At 68.8% G+C, this 24,491-nt stretch overlaps 3 protein-coding genes across 5 annotated transcripts; 2 read left to right on the top strand and 1 right to left on the bottom strand.

Moving 5' to 3' along the window:
* Positions 1-1,827: 1,827 nt before the first annotated feature.
* On the top strand, positions 1,828-11,341 carry TRIM3 (tripartite motif containing 3). Of its 2 annotated transcripts, XM_027743707.2 has the most exons (13): positions 1,828-1,982; positions 2,944-3,059; positions 3,192-3,217; positions 4,918-5,152; positions 5,523-5,683; positions 6,040-6,220; positions 6,610-7,333; positions 7,639-7,742; positions 8,128-8,295; positions 8,388-8,556; positions 9,067-9,137; positions 9,235-9,375; positions 10,684-11,341. In XM_027743707.2, the coding sequence occupies exons 2-13, from the start codon at positions 2,958-2,960 to the stop codon at positions 10,834-10,836; spliced, it is 2,235 nt and encodes a 744-aa protein (XP_027599508.1). In that variant the 5' UTR covers positions 1,828-1,982; positions 2,944-2,957; the 3' UTR covers positions 10,837-11,341. The 2 variants fall into 2 exon arrangements, with proteins under 2 accessions (XP_027599508.1, XP_027599506.1); XM_027743705.2 differs by lacking the exon at positions 3,192-3,217 and having other exon boundaries at positions 1,829-1,982; positions 2,944-3,085.
* Positions 11,342-13,783: 2,442 nt separating this feature from the next.
* Positions 13,784-20,349, top strand: APBB1 (amyloid beta precursor protein binding family B member 1). 2 transcript variants are annotated; one of them, XM_039387165.1, is made up of 15 exons: positions 13,814-13,833; positions 14,156-14,768; positions 15,018-15,196; positions 15,692-15,748; positions 15,819-15,916; positions 16,371-16,407; positions 16,691-16,828; positions 16,916-17,040; positions 17,768-17,773; positions 17,878-17,992; positions 18,388-18,472; positions 18,884-18,967; positions 19,065-19,186; positions 19,671-19,847; positions 19,961-20,349. In XM_039387165.1, the coding sequence occupies exons 2-15, from the start codon at positions 14,279-14,281 to the stop codon at positions 20,126-20,128; spliced, it is 1,881 nt and encodes a 626-aa protein (XP_039243099.1). In that variant the 5' UTR covers positions 13,814-13,833; positions 14,156-14,278; the 3' UTR covers positions 20,129-20,349. The 2 variants fall into 2 exon arrangements, with proteins under 2 accessions (XP_039243100.1, XP_039243099.1); XM_039387166.1 differs by lacking the exon at positions 17,768-17,773 and having other exon boundaries at positions 13,784-13,833.
* Positions 20,304-23,553, bottom strand: SMPD1 (sphingomyelin phosphodiesterase 1). The gene is made up of 5 exons (XM_039387167.1): positions 22,685-23,553; positions 22,155-22,326; positions 21,999-22,075; positions 21,222-21,367; positions 20,304-21,151 (listed from the first exon to the last, which is right to left on the bottom strand). The coding sequence occupies exons 1-5, from the start codon at positions 23,551-23,553 to the stop codon at positions 20,736-20,738; spliced, it is 1,680 nt and encodes a 559-aa protein (XP_039243101.1). The 3' UTR covers positions 20,304-20,735.
* Positions 23,554-24,491: the final 938 nt, after the last annotated feature.

The following is a 24,491-nucleotide window of genomic DNA, read 5'->3' on the forward strand; positions in this document are numbered from 1 at the left end:
CACTGACCTACCCCTGGGACACTCCCTGTGGAAAATTCTGCCCCCCAGGAGATTCCCGCTCCCCAGTGTCCCTCCAGGGCACTGCCCCGGACACTGAAACCCTCTCCGTGGGGGAAGGGGTGGGTGTGGAACCCACCCCCGGAGGTCCCGGCAGGGGGAGTGTTGAGGGTCTCTGCTCCTCACCTCTTTGGGGTCCTGGTGGGGGTGGGGTGAATGGGGGTACCCACTGCTCCCTAGACATGGATGTGGGGGGTCCCTGATCTCATTGAGCTGCAAGGGTTGGGTGGGTGTGTGCCCCCTGCAGGGACAGGGGTGTCACCCCCGGGGGCTCAGTGTCACCCTGTACCTGGGTGGGGAGTCCCCAGCACCTGCTGTGTCCCCCCAGGCCCATCTGCCAGACCATGTGGGACACTGGGGAAGGGTCGGGGTCCCTGTGGGGGCAAGGAGCTGCTGGAGGTGAGGGTGGTGGGCTGGGGGAGGTCCTTGGTGGAGGGGGGCTCCCTTGAACCCTGCCCTGTGCCACAGGTGCCCCGGCTGCAGCCCCTGGGACCCCTGATCCCCAGCGCTTTCTGCTGCTGCCGGAGGTGCCCAGCTGGGGGCCCGGAGGGATCCCATGTTCTGTGCACCCCCGTGACCCTCCTTGCTCCTGGGGGACTGTAATGGCTGCACAACCAGGTCTGACCTGGCTGAGGAACCTTCCAGACACTGAGGATGAGGTGTGGGGTTGGGGGCCACACGGGGGCCACACGTGGATGGGGACAGATTTACTGGGGGGATAGTTCATGACAGAGCTCTGGGTCTGTCCTGGAGCCACTTCTCCCCATTGAGACCCCACAGGGTTGGGGGTCCCTGTACCCCCCTGGGCTGGGTCAGGACCCTCCTGTCCCCGTGTCTACCGTCCCCCCCACGCTTCACTCTGGTGGTCAGCTGGCCAGGGATGGGGTCACCCCCTCTGCATCCCCTGAACTCCAGCTCTGCCAGGACCCCCCAGCTATGGTGAGCTGCCAGCTGCTCCTCCCCCCTCCCTCCAAAAGAAGCCATCCAGGAACCTGCTGGAATTCCCTTGGAGGCTGCAGCATGCGGGTCTGATGCCACGGTGAGGGGCTCCCCGTGTCCTGAGCTGAGGGGGGGACCCTGCCCTGCAGGGCAGAGGGGGCCCACCTGAGATGGGGGGGAGTGATGAGTGGGGAGTCCCACGTGGAGGAGGTGGAGGGGGACCTGTGGCAGCAGGCAGGTGTGGGATCCCCCCAGACTGAGGGGCTGTTTGGACGGCTACTAGGTTCTGGTCTTACTCCTAACCCCTGCCCTTTGTGCCTTCCTTGTGCCTCGATCATACGCCCCATGCCCCCAGTACCCTGTTTATACCCTCTCCCTTTCACAACTCTTTCTTTACCCCTCTTTTTACCCCCCTGTGTCCCCCCCGGCCCTCCCTTTAGGCCCCCTTTTCCCTCCCTTTATTCCCCCCTATTTATACCACCCATCTCTCCGCACTTGGTGAGCCCCCCCCAAACCTCCACCCCCCAGTGTGTACCCGCACCCCTCCCTCCTCCATCCTATCCCCCCGCAATTTGGGGGGTTGAGCCCCAAATTCGGGGGCGGGATGCTGTTGCCGTGGCAACAGCCGGGTACCCCGGGATGCGCGAAGTCCCCCCCACTGCAGAGCCACAGCCCGGGCGAGACCACTCGCGTCGGGGGGGGTTGAGGGGTCGCTTTACGGATTTTCTCACGGGACCCCCCCGCGGATCCCCCACTCGGGGGCGGCAACGCGTCGCGGAGCTACTCGTTTCTGCCCCTGAGTCGGCAGTCCGCGGGCGGGGGGCGTCTCGTTGAAGGGGGAAGGGGTGACAAGTCTAATCCCCCCCTCCCGGCGCCCTTGGTGCCGCCCGGCCCGGCCGCCTCCCTGTCGCATCCCGGGCCGGGGCCGAGGATGCGCCGTGGGGTCCCGCGGCGTGGGCTGGAGCGAGGAGGGGGCTACGGGGGGGGTGAGTGGGGTCGGGGGGCCCGGGTGGGGGGCGGTGGGCACGGGGTGAGCGGTGGGAGATCGGGGGGCGAGGGGGGCAATCGTGGGGTGGGTAAGGGGGGTTTAGGGGTGGGTGAGCGGGGATGAAGGGGGCAGACCCCCATGGGGAAATGCGGGGTGTGGGACCCCCCCAAACCCCCCTCGGGGTCCCGGTGTGGCGGGGGGGCGGTGCCGCACAATGGCGGCCGGGGCGGGGCCGGGGCCTGGAGCGCGGAGCCGCCGCAGCGCCGTGAGCGGGGCCGGGGCGAGAGGAGGGGGGCGATGGGGTGGGGGGCGATGGGGGGCAGCGGGGGCGATGGGCGCTCCTTGGAGCAGGGGGTAGGGTGGGAGCTGCGGGGCACAGGAGGGAGGGCAGTGGGGTCGGGGGTGGGGGTTGTGGGTGCTGTGGGGTGGGTGCCCCACGGGGCACGGGGTGGGTGCCATAGGGCACAGTGGGGTCGGTGGGTCTGTGGGAGGTGAGTGCTGTGGGGCACGGGGGCGTGTGGGGCTGGGGGGCAGGTGTGGGGCTGGCTCTGGGCACCTGGGGGTCGTGGGTACATTGGTGGGCAGGGGGAGCCCCCCCGTGTGCCCCTCGATGTGTCTGTGGGATCGGGAACTGTGGGTGCTATGGGTCAGGGCTGTGCATACCCTAGGGTGCCCACACCCCAGTGACCCTGCTGCCGCAGAGTGAGGGTCCACCGTGGCTCTCTGTGAGGGCGTGGGGTGGGCAAGGGGCTATGGGGCACTGTGGGTTGAGTGGGGGGTTGTGGGGTGCCACGGGATGCCCCTCACCCGTTTACATCTTCCCCTCCCTAGCCTGAGGGTCTGCCGTGGCCCACCATGAGCCTGTGGGATGGGTGGGGGCTATGGGTCGTGGCTGTGGGGTGCCGCGGAGCTCCATGGCGTGCTGTGGGGCACCCCCCTCACTGTGCCGTGCCCCCCAGGCTGAGGAGCCGCCATGGCCCGCCGCGAGCCCGCCAGCCCGGTGGTGCGGCAGATCGACCAGCAGTTCCTGGTCTGCAGCATCTGCCTCGACCGCTACCGCAACCCCAAGGTGCTGCCCTGCCTGCACACCTTCTGCGAGAGGTGGGACCCCCTGAGCCCCCCTCAACCCCCTGAGCCCTATCCCTGCCTGCACACCTTCTGCGAGAGGTGGGACCCCCTGAGCCCCCCTCAACCCCCTGAGCCCTATCCCTGCCTGCACACCTTCTGCGAGAGGTGGGACCCCTCACTGCAGCCCCTCACTGCTCCCGATATCCCCCCTGTGCCCCAGCACCCCCCCTCCATCCCCACCATGTCTCCGAGCCCCCTGTATCCCCCATGCACACCCTCTGCCCTGTTGCACCTCCCCAGCATCCACCTCTACCACATGCCCACTGTGTCCTGACTGCACCCCCCAATGCACCCCCAATGTCCTGACTGCACCCCCTTGCAGCCCCTCATCCCCCTGGTTGTGCTGCATTCTTGCTGCAGCCCCCTGACCCCCCAGCATCCAATCCCCCCTGCCCCCCCAGTGCCCCCAGCCCTCTTCTGCCTTGCTGCACCCGCCCTGTGTCCCCCAGCTTGGCTCCCCTCACTGCCCCCCCCGACAGTTGCACCCCCAGTGTCCCCCCTTGCACCCCCCAAACCTGCAGTGTGACACCCCCCCAGCACCCCCCACCTGTGGAAGAGCTAGGGCTCCGTGGGCCCCCTGCCCCCCCAGTGAGACATGGGGCTGAGCCCCCCTGTGCCCTCAGGGGTGGGGGCTGAGACCCCCCTGCACTCCATGGCCCATGGCGGGGCTGGGACCCCACTGCTGTGCCCAGCCCCTGAGCCCCCCAAGTGTGGGGTATATGGAGGGCTGTGGCTGGGGTCCCCGCAGTGGGGGGGTCTTGGTGCTGACAACCCCCTCTCTCTGTGCCCCCAGAGCCCCCCTGGCCCTGCCTCAGTCTCCCCATCCACTTCCTGTCCATCTGTCCATTCCCCCCGAGGGTGCTGGCACCCCTGCCCTGTGTCCATCCTGTCCGTTTGTCCATTTGTCTGGCCGGCTGCCACCCCTTGCCACTGCTCCCCCTCAGTGTGACACCACACGGCCCTCCTGTCTGTCTGTCCGTCTGTCCCACTGACACCCCAGTGTGACACCGTGCAGCCCTGCCGTCTGTCAGTCCGTCTGTCCCCCTTGCCCTGCTCCTGCACCCCAGTGTGACACAGTGCAGGCTCCTCTCTTGTCCATCTGTCCCCTCGGTCTGTGTCTCATTCCCCCATTCCTGCACCCCGGTGTGTCACGGCACAGCCCCTCTGTCCGTCTGTCCCCCTGTTTTCTGCCTGCACTCTGAACCCCTGTCCATCTGTCCATCCTGCTGCCCCACTGTCCCTCTGTCCCTGCCCCCGATGTGCAGCCCTCTTGTGCATCTGTCTGTCCCCCTGCCACTGCCTGCCCCCAGACCTGTCCCTGTGCCCCTGTCCCACAGCCTGACCCCCTGTCTGTCTGTCCAGCCAGTTCTCTGCCCACCCCCAACCTCATGGCTCTGCCCTTGTCCCACGCTCCCTGTCCACCTTTCTGTCCCCCATCCATCTCCACCATCCATCTCTCTGTCCCCCGTCTATTCATCTGTTCCTCTGTTCCCTCGTTCTGCCCCCACCCCCATCCCCAGCGGATCCCGACCCTCCATCCCCATCCCACTGTCCCTCCATCCGTCCCATCCTCTGTCACCCCATTTTCCCCCATGTCCCCCTACAAGCCCAGTTCCTGTCCCTGCCCCCTCTGTGTCCCAGCCCAGAGCCTGTCCCTGTCCAGCCCTGGGTTACCCCTGACCTGACCCCTGTGACCCCTTGTGACCCCAGGCTCCTGCAGAACTACGTCCCTGCCCAGAGCCTGTCCCTATTGTGCTCTCTGTGCCCCCTGACCCCTGTGACCCCCATGGCCCCTGTGACCCCAGGTGCCTGCAGAACTACATCCCGGCCCAGAGCCTGTCCCTGTCGTGTCCTGTGTGCCGCCAGACCTCGATCCTGCCTGAGCGGGGGGTCCCGGCACTGCCCAACAACTTCTTCATCACCAACCTGATGGAGGTGCTGCAGCGGGACCCCGACCCCCACGGGGCCCCCCCTGCGCCCCTGCCCCCCCTGGGCGCCGCCACCGGGCAGCCCCTTTGCTGCCCCAACCACGAGGGAAAGGTGGGGGCTGGGGGGCTCGGGGGCTGGAGGGGCTAGGGGGGCTGCAATGGGCTGTATGGGCTCAGGGGAGGTGGGGGAGCAGGGGAGGCTGGGGGGCTGCAGGAGCTGGAGGGGCTCAGAGGGTGTGGGATCTGGGGAGCGCTGGGGGGCCTGTGGGTAACAGGAGGGGCTGTGGAGATCTGGGGGGGCCAAGGAGGTCTGGGGGGCTGTGGGCCTTGGAGAGGGAGTCCACAGTGGGCCGGGGTGGGGGCTACAGCGGTCCAGGGAGTCTGGGGGGCACTGTGGGAGCTGTGTGGGCTCAGGAAGGGGGGGGTCCCGCAGGGTGCCGTGGGCTGGGGTGGGGGGCAGCTGACGAGCACAGGTGTGGCAGGTGATGGAGTTCTACTGCGAGACCTGTGAGACAGCCATGTGCCGGGAGTGCACGGAGGGGGAGCGGCGGGAGCACCGGGACCACCACACGGTGCCGCTGCGGGATGTGCTGGAGCAGCACAAGGCGGCCCTGCAGCACCAGCTCGATGCCGTGCGCGCCAGGTATGGGGGCCTGGGGGGTGCCTGGGGGTCACCGCGGCCCTGCTCCCGCAGGCTGCAGTACCAGCTTGGTGTCACTCACACATGGTACAGGGAGAAGGAGGGCTGGAAGGACTGGGGCTGGTCCAGGGGGTCCAGGGGGATCTGAGGTCCCCCTACTGTCCTAGTCCTGCAGGCTCCTACAGCTGTGGGGGGCTTTGGGGGTTCAGGGGGTCCCCATATTCCCCCAGGCTCCCAGAGCTGGCAGCGGCAGTGAGGCTGGTGGCCGAGATCAGCTGGGGCAGCACTGTGGAGCTGGGGGTGCTGGAAGAGGGAGTTGGAGGTCTGGAGGCATTCAGGGGCTCCCCTTGTCCCTCCAGGCTCCCGCAGCTGGCAGCGGCCGTGGGGCTGGTGGCCGAGATCAGCCGGCAGCTGGGGCAGCGCCGGGCCGAGGCTGAGGCCGAGATCGGGAGCAGCTTCGAGGAGCTGGAGGCGGCTCTGCGGCAGCGGCGGGAGGTGCTGCTGCGCGACCTGGAGGCCACCTGTGCTGCCAAGCAGCAGGTAACACACCTTTCCTCGTGTGCCACTCCTCTGTGCCCCTGCACCCTTTGCCAGCCTTTCCTGGGAGGGTGTGCATGCCCCAGCCGTGCCCCAGTGCCAGTGGCACCCCCAGTGTGGCAGTTGGGGTCCCAGTGCAGCACCAGGGCTGGGGTTGTGGGCATGGCTGTGGTGCAGGTGTGGGTGCCGGTGGGGGATGCAGGTGGGGCGTTGGTTGGGGGTACTGGGTGTGGGGATCCTGCCCCAGCGCCACAGAGATGTGCCATGCCCAGAGGCACTGGAGGCGCAACTGGAGGTGCTGTGGTGGGGCCAGGGCTGGGGTGCAGACAGCGATGCAGGTGTGGGTGCTGGGTGTGGGTCCCACCTGGTGTCACAGGTGCTGTTCCCCCCAGGTGCTGGAGGCGCAGCTGGAGGTGCTGCGGCAGGGCCAGGAGAGCATCCTGAGCAGCTGCGCGTTCACGGAGCAGGCGCTGCACCACGGCTCGGCCACAGAGGTGCTGCTGGTGCAGAAGCAGATGGGCGAGCGGCTGCGGGAGCTGGCGGCACGGCCCTTCCCCGAGCACCCGCACGAGAACGCGCAGCTCGAGTTCCGCGCCGAGCCCGAGGGGCTGCGCCGCTCCATCCAGAACCTGGGCGCGCTGCTGACCACCAGCGCCACGGCGCACACCACGGTGGCCACGGGCGAGGGGCTGCGCCAGGCCGTGGTGGGGCAGCCCTGCTCGCTCAGCGTCACCACCAAGGACAAGGACGGGGCGCTGGTGCGCAGCGGAGGCGCCCGCCTGCGCTTCGCCGTGACGGGCCCCGACGGCGCCGCGGCCGAGGCCGAGGTGCAGGACAACCGCAACGGCACCTACGAGCTGGTGTACACACCGCGCGCCGAGGGCGACTTCGTGCTGTCCATCCTGCTGTACGGGCAGCCCGTGCGCGGCTCCCCCTTCCGCGCCCGTGCCCTGCGTCCCGGCGACGTGCCCCCGTCCCCTGAGGAGGCCAAGCGCCGCGTCAAGTCCCCGGGCGGGGGGCACGTGCGGCAGAAGGCCCTGCGCCGCCCCGCCAGCATGTACGGCAGCGCCAAGCGCAAGGAGAACCCCATCGAGGATGAGCTCATCTTCCGCGTTGGTGAGCGGGTGGCACGGGGGGGGACCTTGGTGCTCGCCAGGGTGGTGGGGGCTCCTCAGGGTGGTGGGGGGCTCCTCAGGGCTCCCCACAGCAGCAGACCCTTCTTGGGGCTCCCCAGGGCAATGGGGGCTCCCCAGGGTGGTAGGGCTACCCACAGCAGCAGGGACTCCCCAGGGCTCCCTAAGGCTCCCTGGGGTTGTGGGGGAGTCCCTGGTGTGGTGGAGTGCCCCAGAGGTGGAAGGGGTTCACTGGGGTGGTGAGTGGTCTCCTGGGGCCCCCCGTGCCTCCCTGACCGGTGCCCACAGGCAGCCGCGGCCGGGAGAAGGGCGAGTTCACAAACCTGCAGGGGATCTCCACGTCCAGTGCCGGCCGCATCGTTGTGGCTGACAGCAACAACCAGTGCGTGCAGGTACGGACCCCCTGGGACTCCCAGACTTCCTCGGGACCCCCACTGACACTGTACTGATCCTTGCTGAATCCCTCCTGCCCCACTGACCCCAACAGCAGCAACCAGTGCATGCAGATATAGACCCCTGGGACCCCCACTGACCCCCCCGGACCCTCCTGGGTACCCCTAGATCTCCATGACCCCACTGGCCCCATTAGCCATAACCAATGTGTGCAGGTACAGGCCCCCCCAGACCCACAAACTCCCCCAGGACACCCACTGACTCCCCCGGGACACCCCTGACCCTGCTGCCCCCCCAGGTGTTCAGTAATGAGGGGCAGTTCTGGCTGCGTTTTGGGGTGTGGGGGTGCTTCCCCTGACCCCCCCGGCCCTGCTGCCCCCCCAGGTGTTCAGTAACGAGGGGCAGTTCCGGCTGCGTTTCGGGGTGCGGGGGCGCTCCCCAGGGCAGCTCCAGCGCCCCACGGGGGTCTCTGTGGACACCAATGGCGACATCATCGTGGCCGACTACGACAACCGCTGGGTCAGCGTGTTCTCACCTGAGGGCAAGTTCAAGGTGAGGAAAAAGAAAGCAGGGGGTGTCTGTGGGGGGGTCTGTGGGGCTGGGTGTCCATGGCACCCCCCGGTCTGACCCCCTGCCTCCCCCAGACGAAGCTGGGTGCAGGGCGGCTGATGGGCCCCAAGGGTGTCGCCGTAGACCGCAACGGGCACATCATCGTGGTGGACAACAAGGCCTGTTGTGTCTTCATCTTCCAGCCCAATGGGAAGCTGGTGGCGCGTTTTGGCTCCCGCGGCACCGCCGAGCGCCAGTTTGCAGGTACCCCCTGGGTTCCCAGCTGTGGGGCCTTGGGCTCCCCAGGGACCGGGGCGGGCAGGACCATGTGTCTGGTGTCACCAGGGTGGCTGGTGGCACCGGGGCCCCGGTGGTGGGCTGGGGGCTGGGTCCAGGCTCTGGGTCCACCTGGTTCCAGGCTGGGGCTCTGGATCCAGGCTCTGGGCTTGGGGTTTGTTCTGAGCTCTGGTTTGAGTTCTGGGGCCGGACGGGTGCTCAGGGTCTGGTTCTGGCTCCAGGGCCAGGTTTGGGGCTCTGGGCTTCGGATCCGCTTCCAGGTTCTGGCTCTGGGTTCTGGATTCAGTTCTGGGCTGTGGCTCTGGGCTCAGGTTCTGACAGTGGCTCCGTGCTGGTGGCCCTGGGTTCTGGGCTCTGTCCATGGGTCAGGGCTTTGGGTCCATCTTGGTTCTGCCATGGGGCCAGAGCTGAGCCCCACCATTCCCCCCAAGGCTAAGCCCCCCAATCCCAGGGATGACCCCCCCATGTCTCCCCCAGGGCCCCACTTTGTGGCTGTCAACAACAAGAATGAGATCGTGGTGACTGACTTCCACAACCACTCGGTGAAGGTGAGCCGGTGCTGGGGTCCCCCCGGTGCCGTGGGGCCTGGGGGGGCTGTGATAACGGCCCGTGACCCCCTGGTGTGTCCCCCCTGCACACCCTCAGGTGTACAACGCAGAGGGCGAGTTCCTGTTCAAGTTTGGGTCGCACGGGGAGGGCAACGGGCAGTTCAACGCGCCCACGGGGGTGGCTGTGGACAGCAACGGCAACATCATCGTGGCCGACTGGGGCAACAGCCGCATCCAGGTACTGCACCTGCACAGCTGCACCTGCACAGCTGCACCTGCACACACACCTGTACCGCACACCTGTACCGCACACCTGTACTGCACACCTGTACCGCACACCTGTACTGCACACCTGTACCTGCACACCCGTACCTGCACACCTGTACCTGCACTCACACCTGTACCTGTGCACCCACCTGTACCTGCACGCACATCTGTACTGCACAGCTGCACTTGCACGCACATCTGTACCTGCACAGCTGCACCTGCACACACACCTGGACCTGCGCACACACCTGTACCTGCACAGCTGCACCTGCACACACACCTGGACCTGCACACACAACTGTACCTGCACAGCTGCACCTGCACACACACCTGGACCTGCACACACACCTGGACCTGCACAGCTGGACCTGCACCCACAACTGTACCTGCACCCACCCCTGTACCTGCACACGCACCCCCACTGCAGCCCCAGGGGGCCCAGAACCAGCCCCTCCCCAACCCCTCTCCATCCAATCCCTGACCCCCTAACCCCAGGTGTTCTTGATGGGATGCCCTGGGAGGCACTGGGAAGGTGCTATGGGGCACCTGGAGGTCACTGAGAGGCAAGTGGTATTAACTGGGAACAACTGGGAAGGGTCTGGAGTCAACTAGGAACAGTCTGAGGGGGTGCTATAGTCAACTGGGAGCAACTGGGTCAAGTGGGAAGACTGTGGAGCCAACTGGGGTCAACTGAAAGCAACTGGGATGGGTCTCGGGTCAACTGGTAAGAGTCTATTGGGGGGGGTCTAGGGAGGAACTGGTATGAGTTTTGGGCCAACTGGAAGCAACTGGGATGGCCTGGGGAGGAGTCTGGGGTCATCTGGGAGCAAATGGGATGGACTGGGGAGGGGTTTAGGGTTAACTGGGAGCAACTGGGAAGGATCTTGTGTCAACTGGGATGGACCTGGGGGGACTTGATCACGTCCTCCCCACAGGGAGTGGGTCCTGCAGATCCCATGCAGGTCCAGGGCCATAGGGACTGGGTGTCCCTGGGCCATGGGCCTGTTGGGAGCCATAGGGACTGGGGGCCCCTGGGCCGTGGGGCTGTTGGGGACCATCAGGGCTGGGAGTCCTGGGCCGTGGGGCTGTCAGGGGCCATCGGGGTGGGGGATCCCTGGGCCACGGGGCTGTCAGGGACCATCAGGGCTGGGAGTCCTGGGCCGTGGGGCTGTCAGGGACCATCAGGGCTGGGAGTCCTGGGCCGTGGGGCTGTCAGGGACCATCAGGGCTGGGAGTCCTGGGCCGTGGGGCCGTCAGGGACAGCCGTGTCCCCCCACAGGTGTTTGACAGCGCAGGCTCGTTCCTGTCCTACATCAACACGGCGGCCGACCCGCTGTACGGACCGCAGGGGCTGGCGCTCACCTCCGATGGCCACGTGGTTGTGGCTGACTCGGGCAACCACTGCTTCAAGGCCTATCGGTACCTGCAGTGACGGTACCTGCAGTGACGGCCGGACCGCGGGGATGCCACGGCAGGACGGGCCCACAGTGCCCCGAGGGACGGCTGCCCCCGGCCTCGCTGCCCCCACGCGCCGCCCCGGCTTCATGTGCACTTTATCCTGGGGGGCGGCCGGGCCTGGGGGACGAGGACGGGTCCCATGGGGCGGGGGCTGCCTGGGGGTCACGATCTGACCCCTCCTCCTGGAGCCCCAGTGCCCTGGCTGATGGGGGTCCCCAAGGTGCGGGGGGGTGTGTGGGGCAGGGGGAGCCATGGGCAGGGCTGGGGTAGGCTGGGGGGCAGTCAGTCCTGGGGCCCTACAGGGGCTGCCCCCCGCCCCCAGCCCCAAGCCCTGTGGGGTGATGGCACGTGCCTGCCTCCCCACGGCACTGCTGCCCCACGGCACTGCTGCCCCACGGCTCCGGGGGGGCTCCGGGGCCTGAGGGGCGGCCGCCGCACGCTGACAAACTGTATGTACAAAATAAAGTATTCTGGAAGTACCCTGGCCCCTGCTGCCCCACAGCCCTGCCTGCCCTGCACACAGCCTGCCCACGGCACTGCTGCCCCCCATGTCCTTGGGCCCCCCCGGCAGTGCCAGGCCGAGCAGGGACAGGGACAGTGCCTGGAGCTCGGTGGCACCACGGGCGCTGCCCAGCCTGGGCATTCTGCCAGCACTGACCCTTCTGCAGGGACAGGGACGGGCTGGGACAGACTGGGAGTGGGGACAGGATGGGCTGGTCCGTACTGGAAGTGGGGACAGGATGGGCTGGTCTCAACTGGGAATGGGGACAGGGATGGACTGGTCTGTATTGGTCAGAGTGGTCCATACTGGTAGCACGGACTGGGTTGGACCGATCTATATTGGGGGCAGGGACTGGGTTGGATGGATCTGTATTTGTACTGGATCATACTCATCTGTACTGTGCCAAACTGGGCTATAGTGGAGTGGAGACTGGGTCATGCTGGTTCATACTGGGTCAGACTGGTCTGTACTGGGAGCAGGGACTGCGTCAGTGACCTGCTGAGCCACTCAGACCCCACAGGTCCCTGGGGCCGATGGACCCCCGGGGCCACCATGGGGGCTGTGGGGGGGTCCCGGAGCTGCTCCCACCACTCCCCTCAGGCCCAGACCCCAGGGGGAAACCAGACAGCAACAGAGCTCGCCTGGACCCTCCCCATCATTCCTCACAGCCCCTGCCCCCCGGGGGGTCCCAGGCCCTGGAGGTGCCCAGTGACCCCCTCCCTGAGCAGGGCCAGGAGGAGGATCCAGGGAAGTCCAGGCTGTCCCTGCCCTGGATGCTGGGAAGGCCCTGAACAGATCACCCTAGGGGGATCCCACGGCACCGACAGGATAACCAGGGATCAGATCCAGCTGGGGTTGGGAAACACAGGTCCTGCCTGACCCACCTGATCTGCTGTGCCCAGGTGATCCGGTGGATGTGAGATGGGTGTGGGTGTGTCTGCCTGGAGCTCAGCAAAGCCATCTCCTCTGGCTCTCCTGGAGCTCCTGCAGCCCCAGGCTGGGACAGCTCCTGGCTGATGGCTGGATACAGGGAGGGGTGGGAATGGGGAGACATCCAGTGGGGTGGATACTGCTGGGGTTCCCCAAGGCTCAGTGTGGGGCTGGTCCTGCTGAGCATCTTCATCGATGACCTGAACGAGGGGATCAAGGGCACCCTCCGTGAGTTCAATGACAACACCGAGTGGGGTGGGATGGGGATCTGCCAGAGGGCAGGAAGGCTCTGCAGAAGGATCTGGACAGACTGGATTGATGGGCTGAGGCCAACAGGGTGAAGGTAAACAAGGCCCAGGGCTGGCTCCTGCCCTTGGGTCACCACAACCCCCTGGAATGCTCCAGGTTGGGACAGAGGGACTGGAAAGCTGGAAAAGGCCTTGAGGGTGCTGGTGACAGAGGCTGGACATGAGCCCAGGTGTGCCCAGGTGGCCAATGGCTCCTGGGCTGTGCCAGCCCCAGTGTGGGCACAGCCCCAGGGCAGGGACTGTCCCCTGTGCTGGCACTGCTGAGGGACCTCCAGGGCTGTGTCCAGTTCTGGAACCTCATGAAGAGAGACAAGGAGGGGCTGGAGCGTGTGCAGGGAAGGGAACGGAGCTGGGAAGGGGCTGGAGCAGCAGGAGGGGCTGAGGGAGCTGGGGGGGCTCAGCCTGGAGAAAAGGAGGCTCAGGGGGGACCTTCTGGCTCTGCAACCCCCTGACAGGAGGGGGGAGCCGGGGGGGGTCGGGCTCTGCTGCCAGGGAACAAGGGGCAGGAGGAGAGGGAACGGCCTCCAGCTGTGCCAGGGGAGGCTCAGGTGGGACAGGAGGAGGAATTTCCTGCTGGAAAGGGTGGTCAGGCCTTGTCAGGGGCTGCCCAGGGAGGTTTGGAGTGCCCATCCCTGGAGGTGTCCCAGGAAGGCCTGGCCGTGGCACTCAGTGCTCTGGGCTGGGGGACAAGGTGAGATGGGGCACAGAGTGGACTCTATGGGCTGGGAGTGCTTTTCTAGCCTCAGTGATCCTGGGATTCTGTACTGGGTCAGACTGGTCCATACTGGGAGCAGGGATCCCGCACCCCCTGTGTCCCCGTTTTGCCCCAACAGCCCGGGGCGGATCCCCCGGGCCGCCCCGGTGCTGCCATTCCGCGATCGGTCAAGAGCTAGAGCCCCGAGACTCCCCGGGCCCCCTGTACCAGTGCACGGACACGGGCGGTGTGGGGGTCACCGGCTCCGGGGGGGGCCGCAGGTCCTCCAGCCTGCCCGGTTCCTGCTGCGCCCCCCGGGCCGGGCAGAGCCCCCCGTCGCCGGCAGTGCCCGGGGAGGTCCCGGTGGTCCCGGGGAGGGTCCCGGAGGGGTCCCGCTATTCCGGGGGCCCCGCGCGGTGCCGGCGCGGGAGGGGGCGCTGTCTCTCCGCTGGCCGGAAGCGGAAGTGACGCAGCCCCTGAGCCCCCCCCCCCCCTCCAGACCCCCCCCGCGACCCCCCGGCAGCGGAGCCGCCGCAGGTACCGGGAATGGGATCGGGATGGGAACGGGAACGGGGGTGGAGACGGGGATGGAGATGGGGATTGACGGGAGGGAACGGGGGGATGCGCGGGAGTGACACGGGCCGGCCCCGCTGCGCTGCGGGGGCGATGGGGGGCCCGGGAGCGCTGAGACCCCGCGGAGCCGGCCCGGGCGGGGGGTCCGTGCGTGCGGGGCCTTCGGGGGTCTCCCCTGGCCGGGCCGCGGGGCAGGAGCGGGGGGACCCCGGGCGGGGGGGAGCCGGGGGGTCGTGGGGTCCGTGGCCGGGGTGCCCTGCCCGCGTTGCCCCCCCGCTCCCCCCAGGCCCGATGGACGCGGAGGCGCCCCGGGGGCTGTAGGACCCCCCCAGCGGCAGGAGCGGCCGGGCCGGGCCGGGCCGGGGGGTCCCGCCGTGCCGGGGGTCGCGCCCGTCCCCGTGTCCTCGCCATGTCGGGGGCCCTGAGCAAGCGCAGCGACCTCGCCAACGACAACCGGTGCCCGGGGCTGAGCCTGGGGCTGTCCCCCGAGCCCCGCACCGGGCCCGGCGGGGCCCCGGCCGAGGAGCTGCCCGGCGCCGGCTGGGCGAAGGCCGGCCGGGACCAGAACCGCAACGAGCTGGAGCCGGGGCCAGGCCCGGGGGCGTCCCCGGGGGCGCTGGAGCCGGGGGTCCAGGCCCGCAACGCCAGGAACGCCGCCGGGGACCCCCGGGCGCTGCTGATCGGCGCCTCGGAGGAGGAAGAGGAGGAGGAGGATGAGGAGGAGGACGAGGAGGAGGAGGACGGGGCCGGGGTCTCCCCGCCGGCCCTGGGCGCGGAGCGGGGCCCGCGGGAGCCCCCCGGGCGAAGCGCCAGCCGCCTCTTCGGGGGGCCCGGCCCCGGCAGCGACGAAGACTCGAGCTGGGCCACGCTGAGCCAGGGCAGCTCCCCTGACGAGCCAGGTGGGCATCACAGTGACTTGTGACTGCCCCACGGCCGCCCCTGCCTGCCCCTTCCCCGTGCCCCCATGGTCCTGTCTGCCCCCACCCCTGGCTGTGTGCCCACCGCTGCCCCCCAGCCCCCGTTAGCTCCATGGCCCCCCCCTTTGCCCCCTTGTCCTTGTGGAGCCCTCCTGGGGGTCCCCATGTCCCTGGGCACGGGGGCTGTGTGTGGGGCTGGGCTGACCCCTCTGACTCCCCCGTGCCTCCCAGAGTCGCTGTGGCCGCGCGATGCAGGGGCACACGGGGACCTTCCCCCCGGGTGGCTGCGGGTGCAGGACACCTCAGGCACCTACTACTGGCACGTCCCCACTGGCACCACCCAGTGGGAGCCCCCGGGGGGGCCCCACGAGACCCCCTCCGATGGCAGCACCCCCACCGAGGGGCCCGCCGTGAGTGGGGACTGGGGGGTGGCTGTGGGGCAGCTGAGGGATGGGATGGGTGTGGGGTCACCGTGGGGTGTCCGTGGGGTGGCTGTGGGGCAACTGAGGGATGGGATGGGTGTGGGGTCACCGTGGGGAGGCCATGGGGTGGCTGTGGAGCAGCTGTGGGGAGGCCACAGAGTGGCCATGTGGCTGCCGTGGGGTGACCGTGGGGTGGCTGTGGGGCAGCCGTGGGCCATGGGGTGACTGGGGGCAGTTGTGGGGCATCTGGAGGTGGCTGTGGGTGTTTGTGGTGTTGCCATGGGGCATCAGGGGTTGTGGGTCAGGAGTGGGGTGGCCGTAGTGTGCTGGGGGGTGACTGGGAGGCAACCACGGGGTGCCTATGGTGTGACTGGGGGCTGCTGTGGGGTGGGATGGCTATGGGACACAGGATGCCCATGGGGTGGCCGTGGGCTGCTGTGGGGCTGCCCCACGGTGCACCCTGACCCAAACCACCCTCCCCAGCTCTCCTGGACGAGCTTCGCCCCAGCCGAGACCTTCGGAGACGGAGACTTGTGGAAGGTGAGGGGGGGCAGTGGGGGGAAGGGGAGAGGAGGGGTCAGTGGCCCACCGAGCCCCCCCTGCCCCCCAGGACCCCACGGCCGAGGAGGAGGAGGAGGAGGAAGATGAGGAACCGGGAGTGTCAGATGCAGAGACGCCGTCGCCAGGCCCAGGATCGCCGGGAGAGGGGTGCGGGGGGGCTGGGGGGACATGGGGGCTGTGGGGTGCAGGGGGCTGTGCCTGGGCCCTGTGGGGAGGTGGGACCTCAGGGCACAAGCAGCATGGGAGGAGGGAGAGCTGGTGTGGGCTGGGAGCCAGGCTCTGGGAGCAGAGACCCAGGCGTGGGGAGGTCTGGGGGCAGAGACCCAGGCGTGGGGGGTTCCAGAGTCACAGGGGACAGGGATCCAGGTGTGGGGAGTTCAGAGTCATGGGAGGCAGAGATCTAGGTGTAGGGCAGGGGGGCAGAGTATGGGGGTCAGGGGTTGCGGGGTGGAGGGACCCCAGGGTTCAGGAAGCAGTGGTTGGGTGGGGAGGGTCCCAGGGTCTTGGAGGTTGGGGGTGGGGGTGCCTCCCAGGGTTTACATGGCCGGAGTTGGGTGTCCCAGAGTCTCTGGGTGAAGTTGCTGACCACCTCCCCTTGCAGCATGGCCCTGGGTGAGGAGGACGTGCTGAACTCCAAGGTAGGGCTGGTCCCTGATCCTCTAACCCACAGGGCCCCTTCCCCACCCCTGTGGGATCTGGCCCACTGTTGGGGGGCTGAGCGACCCTCTTCAGGGCTGCCCTGGGCTGTCACCCCCATGGGAGGGGCCTCGGCTGTGCCCCGCTACGAGTCCACCCTGACCCAGGACTGGGGGCTACACTGGGAGGGGGGATGGGTCTCTGCTGGGGGCTGGGGCTGCCCCATGCTTCCCCCTGCCCCTCTGTCCCCGAGCCCCACGCCCCCCATGACCCCATTGCCCCCAGGGCCTGCCGGTGCGCTCCCTGGGCTGGGTGCAGCTGCGGGAGGAGGAGCTGGGGCCCGGCCGCAGCAGCGGCACCGTCAGCGCCTGCATCCGGCAGCTCTCGGGGCCCCGCGACGGCCCCCCTGGCACCTGGGGGGAGGTGAGTGACCCCGGACCCCCCCGGCCCCCCTCACCGCCACCCCAGCACCCGGGGTGGCTGAGGGAGCGTCTGACCCTGTGCCCCCAGGCGCGGGCACTGCTGCTGCTCGAGGGCCGCACGCTGAAGCTCGTGGACCCCCGGGACCGGGCGCTGCTGCACGCGCAGCCCGTGGGCGGCATCCGCGTGTGGGGCGTGGGGCGGCACGGCAGCAGGTGGGGGCACAGGGTACCCGTGTGCGGGGTGTGGGGTGGCACGGCAGCAGGTGGGGGCACAGGGTACCCGTGTGCGGGGTGTGGGGCGGCACGGCAGCAGGTGGGGGCACAGGGTACCCGTGTGCGGGGTGTGGGGTGGCACGGCAGCAGGTGGGGGCACAGGGTACCCGTGTGCGGGGTGTGGGGTGGCACGGCAGCAGGTGGGGGCACAGGGTACCCGTGTGCAGGGTGTGGGGTGGCGTGGGGCCAGGTGGCGGTTGTATGGGGGGCTGGTGTCTGCAGGGGGCTGGGTGCCCGTGGGCTTGGGGTCCTGTGTATGTGGGGTGCAGAGGTGGGGAGGGGTCTGGGCGTGTGGGGGTCCATGGGGCTTGGGCGTCCCACGTGCATGGAGTGGGGGCTCTGGAGTCCCACATATGTGGGGCTGGGGGCTTGCCATGTATGTGGGGCACAGGGATGGGGGAATCTGAGTGTGGAGGTGGGCAGGGGGCCGGGGGGTTCCATACGGGTGAGGTGTGGGGGTCTCGTGTACAGGACTGGGGAGTCCCACATGTGGGTAGCAGATGGGGGCCATGGGGTCTCAGCACTGAACCCCCCAGCAGGGAAGGGTGTGGAGCAGGGTCAGACCCAGTTCTGGGGGATTGTGGGGGTCCTGGGGCTGGGGGGGGGATCCATGCCTCCCCTGCCCCATCTAACCCTGCTCTGTCCTGCCGTGCTGCCGGGGACGCAGGGAGAGGTACGGCCCCAACCTGCCCCCAGCCCCCCAGTGCCCCCAGGCCCAGCCCACGCTGGGTAGGGAGGGGGCTGGGGGGGTCCTGAGCACATTCCCCCCTTCCCCAGGGACTTTGCGTACGTGGCCCGGGACCCCCTGACACAGGTGCTGAAGTGCCACGTGTTCCACTGTGAGGGGCCGGCCAGCGCCATCGCCGCTGGGCTGCACCGGGTCTGCGCCCAGGTGAGACCCCCGGGACCCCCCAACCCCCCAGGACCTCCCTGCTGGGCTGCACCAGGTCTGTCCCCAGGTGAGACCACCCCATTTCCCCCCGGGACCTCCCCTGGCCTGTACCACGTCTATGTCCAGGTGACACCTCCAAACCCCGCTTCCCCATCCCACACCGGGTCTGGGGGTAGGTGAGACCTCCGGGGTCCCCCAGGCCCCCCCAGCCAGCCCCCAGGGTGAGCCCCTCTCCTCCTGGTGTCCCCACAGAACAACCAGGTGGTCCCTGGGGATCCTTGTGGTGTGACATCCAGGGGAGCCATGGTGTGACGTCCAGGGGGCCGTGGGTCACCACGGAGGTCCTGGGGTGCCCGTGGTGTGACACTGGGGGGGTTTGTGCCCCTTGTCCCCAGCTGACGGAGGAGCGGCGAAGCGCCCGAGCAGCGGCCAACGGGCTGGGCACGGACCACCCCCGGCTGGGGGAGCCCCCCCTGCAGGGTACGGGGCATGGGGCCGGGGGACCCCCCTGCAGGGTGTGGGAGGGGGAGGTACCTGTGAGGGAGCAGGGGAGATCTGGGGGGTACCCTGGAGGGGATTGGGGATCTGGGGGATGGTGGGGGGGAAAAGGGCTGGAGGAGGGCTGGGGAGGGGGCATGGGGGGGTCCAGGGCAGGGGGCTCATGTGTCCGGAGACTGCATGTGCTGGGGGGTGGTTGGGGAGAGGGTGGGTGTTGGGGGGTTCAGGGAGGCTTTGGGGGCTCCTGACAGTGCCCCCCTAGTGGAGTTCCCAGTCCCCAGGAGCGAGGTGGTGCAGATGGGGGGTGTTGGGGTGTGCTGGGTGAGGACTGAGGGGTGGGGGAGCTCTGGGGGTTTTGGGGGGCTCTGGGCAGGTCTGACGTGCCCCCCACAGTGGAGTTCCCGGCCCCCAAGAGTGAGGCGGTTCAGCGCTTCCCCGTGTGTTACCTGGGCTGTGTCCCCGTTGCCAAGCCTGTGGGTGAGTGGGGGGCTCAAGGGAGCTCCCCCTGGCCTCTGGGGGATGCTGTGGGCTGGGGGCACCCTCAGGGCTGCCCTGACCCCTCTGTGCCCCCCAGGCATGGACGTGATCAACGCGGCGCTGGAGGCGGCACTGGCCCCCAGCTCGGGGGAGCCCCCCGCACCCACCCCTGTCGTGGTCAGTGTGGCCCCTGCCACCCTCACCATTGCCCACCGCCAGGTGTGTGCCCACCTGGGACCCCCACCCTGCCCTGGGGGACCCCACCCTACTTCCCCACTCTCACCAATGCCCACCACCAGGTGTGTGCCCACCTGGGACACCCCCCCTACCCTGGGGGGTTCTGTGGTGACCTCTCCCCACTCTGAGGGGCTGCAGTGACCCCCTTTCTGTCCTGGAGGGCTGTGGTGACCCCCCTCCCACTCTGGGGACCATGGTGACCCCCACCCCACTGTGATAACCCTGTCCTACTCTGGGAAGCTGCAATGACCCCTGCCCACACTGGTGATCCCCCCAGATGGTGACCCCCACCTGCACTGGTAATGCCCTCCTGCTCTGGGGGCCTCAGTGACCCCATTCTGTGTTGGGGGGCTGCAGGGACCCCTCCCCGTACCACGGGGACACAGTGTGTCCCCCCAACTCCACGGGACCTTGGGGATCCCCTCCCAGCCGGGGGTGCCGCGCTGACCCCTCCGCGTGCCCCCAGACGGAGGCGGTGCTGTGCGAGTGCCGCGTGCGGTTCCTGTCCTTCATGGGGGTGGGACGCGACGTCCGCGCCTTCGCCTTCATCATGGCCAGCGCGCCCGGCACCTTCCGCTGCCACATGGTGTGGTGTGAGCCCAACGCCGCGGGGCTCAGCGAGGCGCTGCAGGCTGCCTGCGTGGTGAGTGGGACCCCCAAGCCCCCAGTTCCCTGTGCCCCCCGCTGCAGGCCACCTGCAGGGCGAGTGGGACCCCCGAGCCCCCCTTCTCCCATTCTGACCCCCCTTCCCCGCAGCTCCGCTACCAGAAGTGCCTGGACGCGCGGCCCCAGGCCTCCAGCTCCTGCCTGCCGGCCCCCCCGGCGGACTCAGTGGCGCGGCGGGTGGGCTCCTCCGTGCGCCGGGGGGTGCAGACCCTCCTGGGGACCCTCAAACCGCGGCGGGGAGGGGCACAGACCCCTTGAAGGGGGCGAGGGCACAGGGGGCGCGAAGCGGAGGGGGGGCAGGATGGCTGACCCAACGCCCCAGGGCACAGAGTTCCCCGCGATGTTGGGTCGGGGGTCCTGCCCCACCCCCACTGCCCCTGTGGTGGGTCACACCCCCCTCACCGTCCCCAATGCATGCGGCGTAACGAGGGTCTGTGTTGTACTAAATCATTAATTAATAAACCCATTCCACCAGCCCGGCTCGGCTCTGCCTTCAGCCTCATGCAGGAAGGAGGAAGAAGGGGTGAGGGTTACGTTATTCCTGGTTTGGTTCTCCCTAAGGTGCTGTGGGGTGAGGATTGGGATGAGGAAGATGAAGGGCAGTGAGGTCCATCACACCTGTATTGGCTGGGTGATGGGAACACAAGGATTGTGTGCTGATCCTGACTCCAATCCCAATCCTGGTGGATGAGGATGGGGAGGGATAGTGGGGCCCACTGTGCCTTTATTGTGCATCTGGTGAGATGCAAAGACCACGTGCCAGTACCGAACCCAGTCCTGGCACGACCATGTGCCGACCCCGCTCCCGGCCCCACTCCCAGTGTGACCATGTGCTGACTCCAACCCCGCTCCCAGTGTGACCGTGTCAGCAGAGCTGCCGCTGTCGCCAGAGCTCCTGAACCCGTGGGAAGGGCAGGGCGGGGCGCAGGGGCCGGCAGAGCGCGGGGTCGCCGGCGCGGCCGGAGCGCAGGGCACAGAGCAGGGCGGCCTTGCAGGGGCCCCCGCAGGGCTCGCGGGGAGGGTGCCCCTTGTGCAGGTGGAACCAGAAGCGCTGGAAGAGCTGCTCGTCGTCCTGCAGCCGCCGCACCAGCAGGTCCCAGTCGGCCGGGAAGGCCGCGGGCAGCCCGTAGGCCTCGCGCGCGCTGTAGAGCCGCTGCCAGCGGGGGGGCGTCCCCGGGGGGGCCGCGTTGGCCTCCGTCAGGTTCAGGATGAAGGTCTCGTGGTCCAGCACTGCGTGGGAGCTCCCAGGGTAGGAACCGGCCACCTCGTACACGCGGTACCCTGCGGGGGAGGGACTGTCAGTGCCAGGGACTGCGGGGTGGGGGGACATGTGGGGGGGGTCGGGGCGCACCAGGGTTGAGGTTGATGTAGGTGGTGACACTCGGTGCCACGAAGGCGATGGACACAGGGCGTGACAGCGTCTCCTCATCGTAGAACAGCTCAAACTCATCCAGGTGTGTGTGCCCGAAGAACTGTGCTGCGATGGTGCCCTCGAACCTGCCATTGTGGGGTGAGGGGGGGCAGCATCCAGACCCACAGCCCCTCACCCTGGGCCTCCAACCTGAGCCAGGCCTGGCCGCTCACAGACCTCTTGTCATGGCTCTGCCTGGCACAGGCAGCTTCAGGGTCCCAACCTTGGGTGCTCCAACACCATCCCCTGCCCCCCTCCCATGCTGATGCCACCCCAAGGGGGTCCAGCGTGTGGAGTGGGGGTCCAGGATACATGAGGTGGGGGTCTGGCATGTGGGGAGGGGCTTTTGGTCTTTAGTACACAGGATGGGGGTCTAGGGCAAGTGGGGAGAGGTCTGACTCATGGAGTGGAGGTCCAGGCTGTGGGGTGGGGGTCTGCTGTAGGGGTCCAGCATGTGGGGCATGAGTGTGGCATGCAGGGCAGCGATCTCATGTGTGGGGTGGGGGTCCAGGGCCTGTGGACATGAGTCAGGGTGTGCAGGGCAGGCGCCCAGCACATGGGGCTGGAGTCCAGGGTGCAGTGTGGGGGTCTGGCATGTGGGGCAGGGCACAAGGGCAGGGGTCTGGCACACAGTGTGGGGGTCAGGGCCAGGGGTCCAGGCTGGGGGTGTGTGGCACAGGGTGGGGGGCCGGGCCAGGGGTGTGTGTGGGCACTGACCTGCTGATGATGCGGTAGTAGTTCCAGCTCCAGCTGTGCAGGCAGTGGGCCGGGGGGATGTGCCCAATGATGTGCACCTGGGGGCAGGGACCCAGGGCTTGGGGGTGCCCAGGAACCCCGGGACGCCCCAATCTCCCCCCAGAATTCCCCCCTCACCTTCTCCCCATCACGCTCAGCATCTGCCAGGACCCCCATGAGCCACTGGAGCTGCCCCGCAGGGTCAGTGGCGTTGATGAGGAGCCAGAAGTTGGCCTGGGAGCAGAAGTTCATGTTGAGGGAGACGAGGCGCAGCCCAGGCCAGACCTGCGCCGTGTAGAAGCCACCGGCCCTGCAGGGAAAGAGGGAGTCAGTGCTGTGCCCCCCAACCCATGGACCCCATACTCGTCCCACAGCCCCCCAGCTACCCACCCCCTCTGCCCACAGACCCCTGCCCCCCTCAGTTGGAGGCCCCCTTGTCCTTGGCCTGCCAGCCTGCCAGCCCCCTAGCCCTGAGCCCCCAGTAGCGCAGAGCCCCCCACCAGCCCCAAGCCCCCCTTACCCCTGCTAGCCCAGCCCCCCCCATTGCTCCCTCCATTGCAGAACCCCCCCAGCCCTGTTACCCCAAACCCCATCTCCCTGATAGCCCAGAGCCCCCAGCCCTGTGCCCCCGATCCCCGGTACCCCAGCACCCCGCCCGCCGTGCCCACCGCAGGGTGCGCAGGGCGGCGGGGGGCAGCCAGCCCTGCCAGGCCTCGGCCATGGCGTCGTAGAGCCAGGCGGCCGACTGGTTCCCACGCACGTAGGGCGGGGGGAAGGCGTTCACCGGGGTGGCCTCGTGATTGCCCACGGCCGGGAAGACGCGCAGCCCCCCGAGGCGGGCGCGCAGCAGGGCCGTCACCGTGCGCAGCGCCCGCAGCTGGTCCCCGCGGCTCTGCTGCCACACGTCGTGCGCGGGGATGTCCCCGGTCCAGTACGCGGCCGCGAACCCTCCGGTGCTGTTACTGGCGTCGCCGGAGCCGTCGCCGGTGTGGCTGCTGGCGTTGGGGAGCTGTGCCAGCAGCGCGTCGATGGTGTGCAGGGGCAGGTCGCACTTGCCATAGGTGCCCCAGAACCCCGCGGCCCCCGGCCCGTCGTGGGGGGCCCCGCGGCAGCACAGCGGGTCGGGGCAGGCGGCAGCGCTGCCGGGCGTGTACCGGCGGTCCCAGTGCAGGTCAGTGAGGAACAGGATGCGGGCGGTGGGCGCACCGGGCGGCGGCGGCAGGGGGGGCCGCACCGGCGGCTTGGGGGCGGCGGGCAGGGAGAGGTTCCAGGCGCCCAGGATGTCCCAGTGGCCGCAGCGGGGGCCCAGCAGGAGCCCGCAGGCCTCAGGCGGGCGCAGCACCGAGCGCGCCCAGGCCGCCACCACGTCGCGCTGGAACAGCTGCACGGCCTGGCGGCACACGGGCGGCCGTGCCAGCCGCAGCTCCTGGCACAGCCGTGATGCCACGCGCCCCACGCGCGCCACGTTCGGCTCCAGCTGTGGGGGTACACCGGGATGGACACAGCTCCCCGAAACATGGGTGCCCCCGCTGCCCATGCCCGCCAGCCCCCCAGGATAGGCCATGCGCCCCAAACCCCAGCTGCCATCGCTGCTCCACGCCTGCCAGCCCTGCACGGGGATGGACACGGTGCCCTGTTCCATGGCCAGCCTCACTGCCCTGCACCCGCCAGGATGGCCATAGCACCCCAAATCCCTCACTGTCCTCGCTGCCCCACACCCACTGGCCACAACCCTGGCACACTGCCCCCCCATGTGTCCTCACTGCCCTGTACCCACCAGCTCCCCGGGCAGACCCCACACCCTGACCCCTGGCTGCTGACACTCTCACACCCACTGGCCACCCCCAGCCCTCAGCTGGGTGTCCCGAGGCCAAAGGGGACCCACATGGCCCCCCATCCTTTCTGTCCCCTCCCTCGCCCAGCCCGGTTCCCGTCTGGGGAAGGACTCGGGGTGCCCGCACCCCATCCCCACCGCAGCCTGTCCCTGTCTCTGCCTGCCCCCATTCCCTCCCATCGCTGTCCCCGAATGATGCTGCCGGCCCATCCTAGACTGTCTCAGTCCCTGTTCCCGTCCCTGTCCCAGTCCATCGCTGTCCCAGCCTGTCACTGCCCTGTCTGTCCCTGTTCCCCCAAGCAGAGCCCCTGGCCTGGCCCCGCCCGTCCCTGTCCCCGTTCCTGTCCCAGCCTGTCAGTCTCCCTGTCTCCGCCCGTCCCTGTCCCCGTTCCTGTCCCGGTCTCGTGCCCGTCACAAGCCCCGACCTGTCCCGGCCCAGCCCCGTCACGAGGGACCGGCCCGGCCTGCCCTGTCCCTGTCCCCGTCCCCGTAACTGAGCCCGTCCCTGTCCCGTCCCACTCCCTGTCCCCGTTCCTGTCGCGTCTCTGCCGCCTTGCTCTGCCCGTCCTGGTGTCCTCATGTCCCGTCCCCGTGCCCCCGTGCCCCGCACGGTGCTCTCCGTGTCCCGGTGCCCCGGTGTC

Source organism: Pipra filicauda, unplaced genomic scaffold, assembly GCF_003945595.2.
Source record: "Pipra filicauda isolate LSUMZ 115617 unplaced genomic scaffold, ASM394559v2 scaffold537_size357629_pilon, whole genome shotgun sequence".
Classification (NCBI taxonomy): domain Eukaryota; kingdom Metazoa; phylum Chordata; class Aves; order Passeriformes; family Pipridae; genus Pipra; species Pipra filicauda.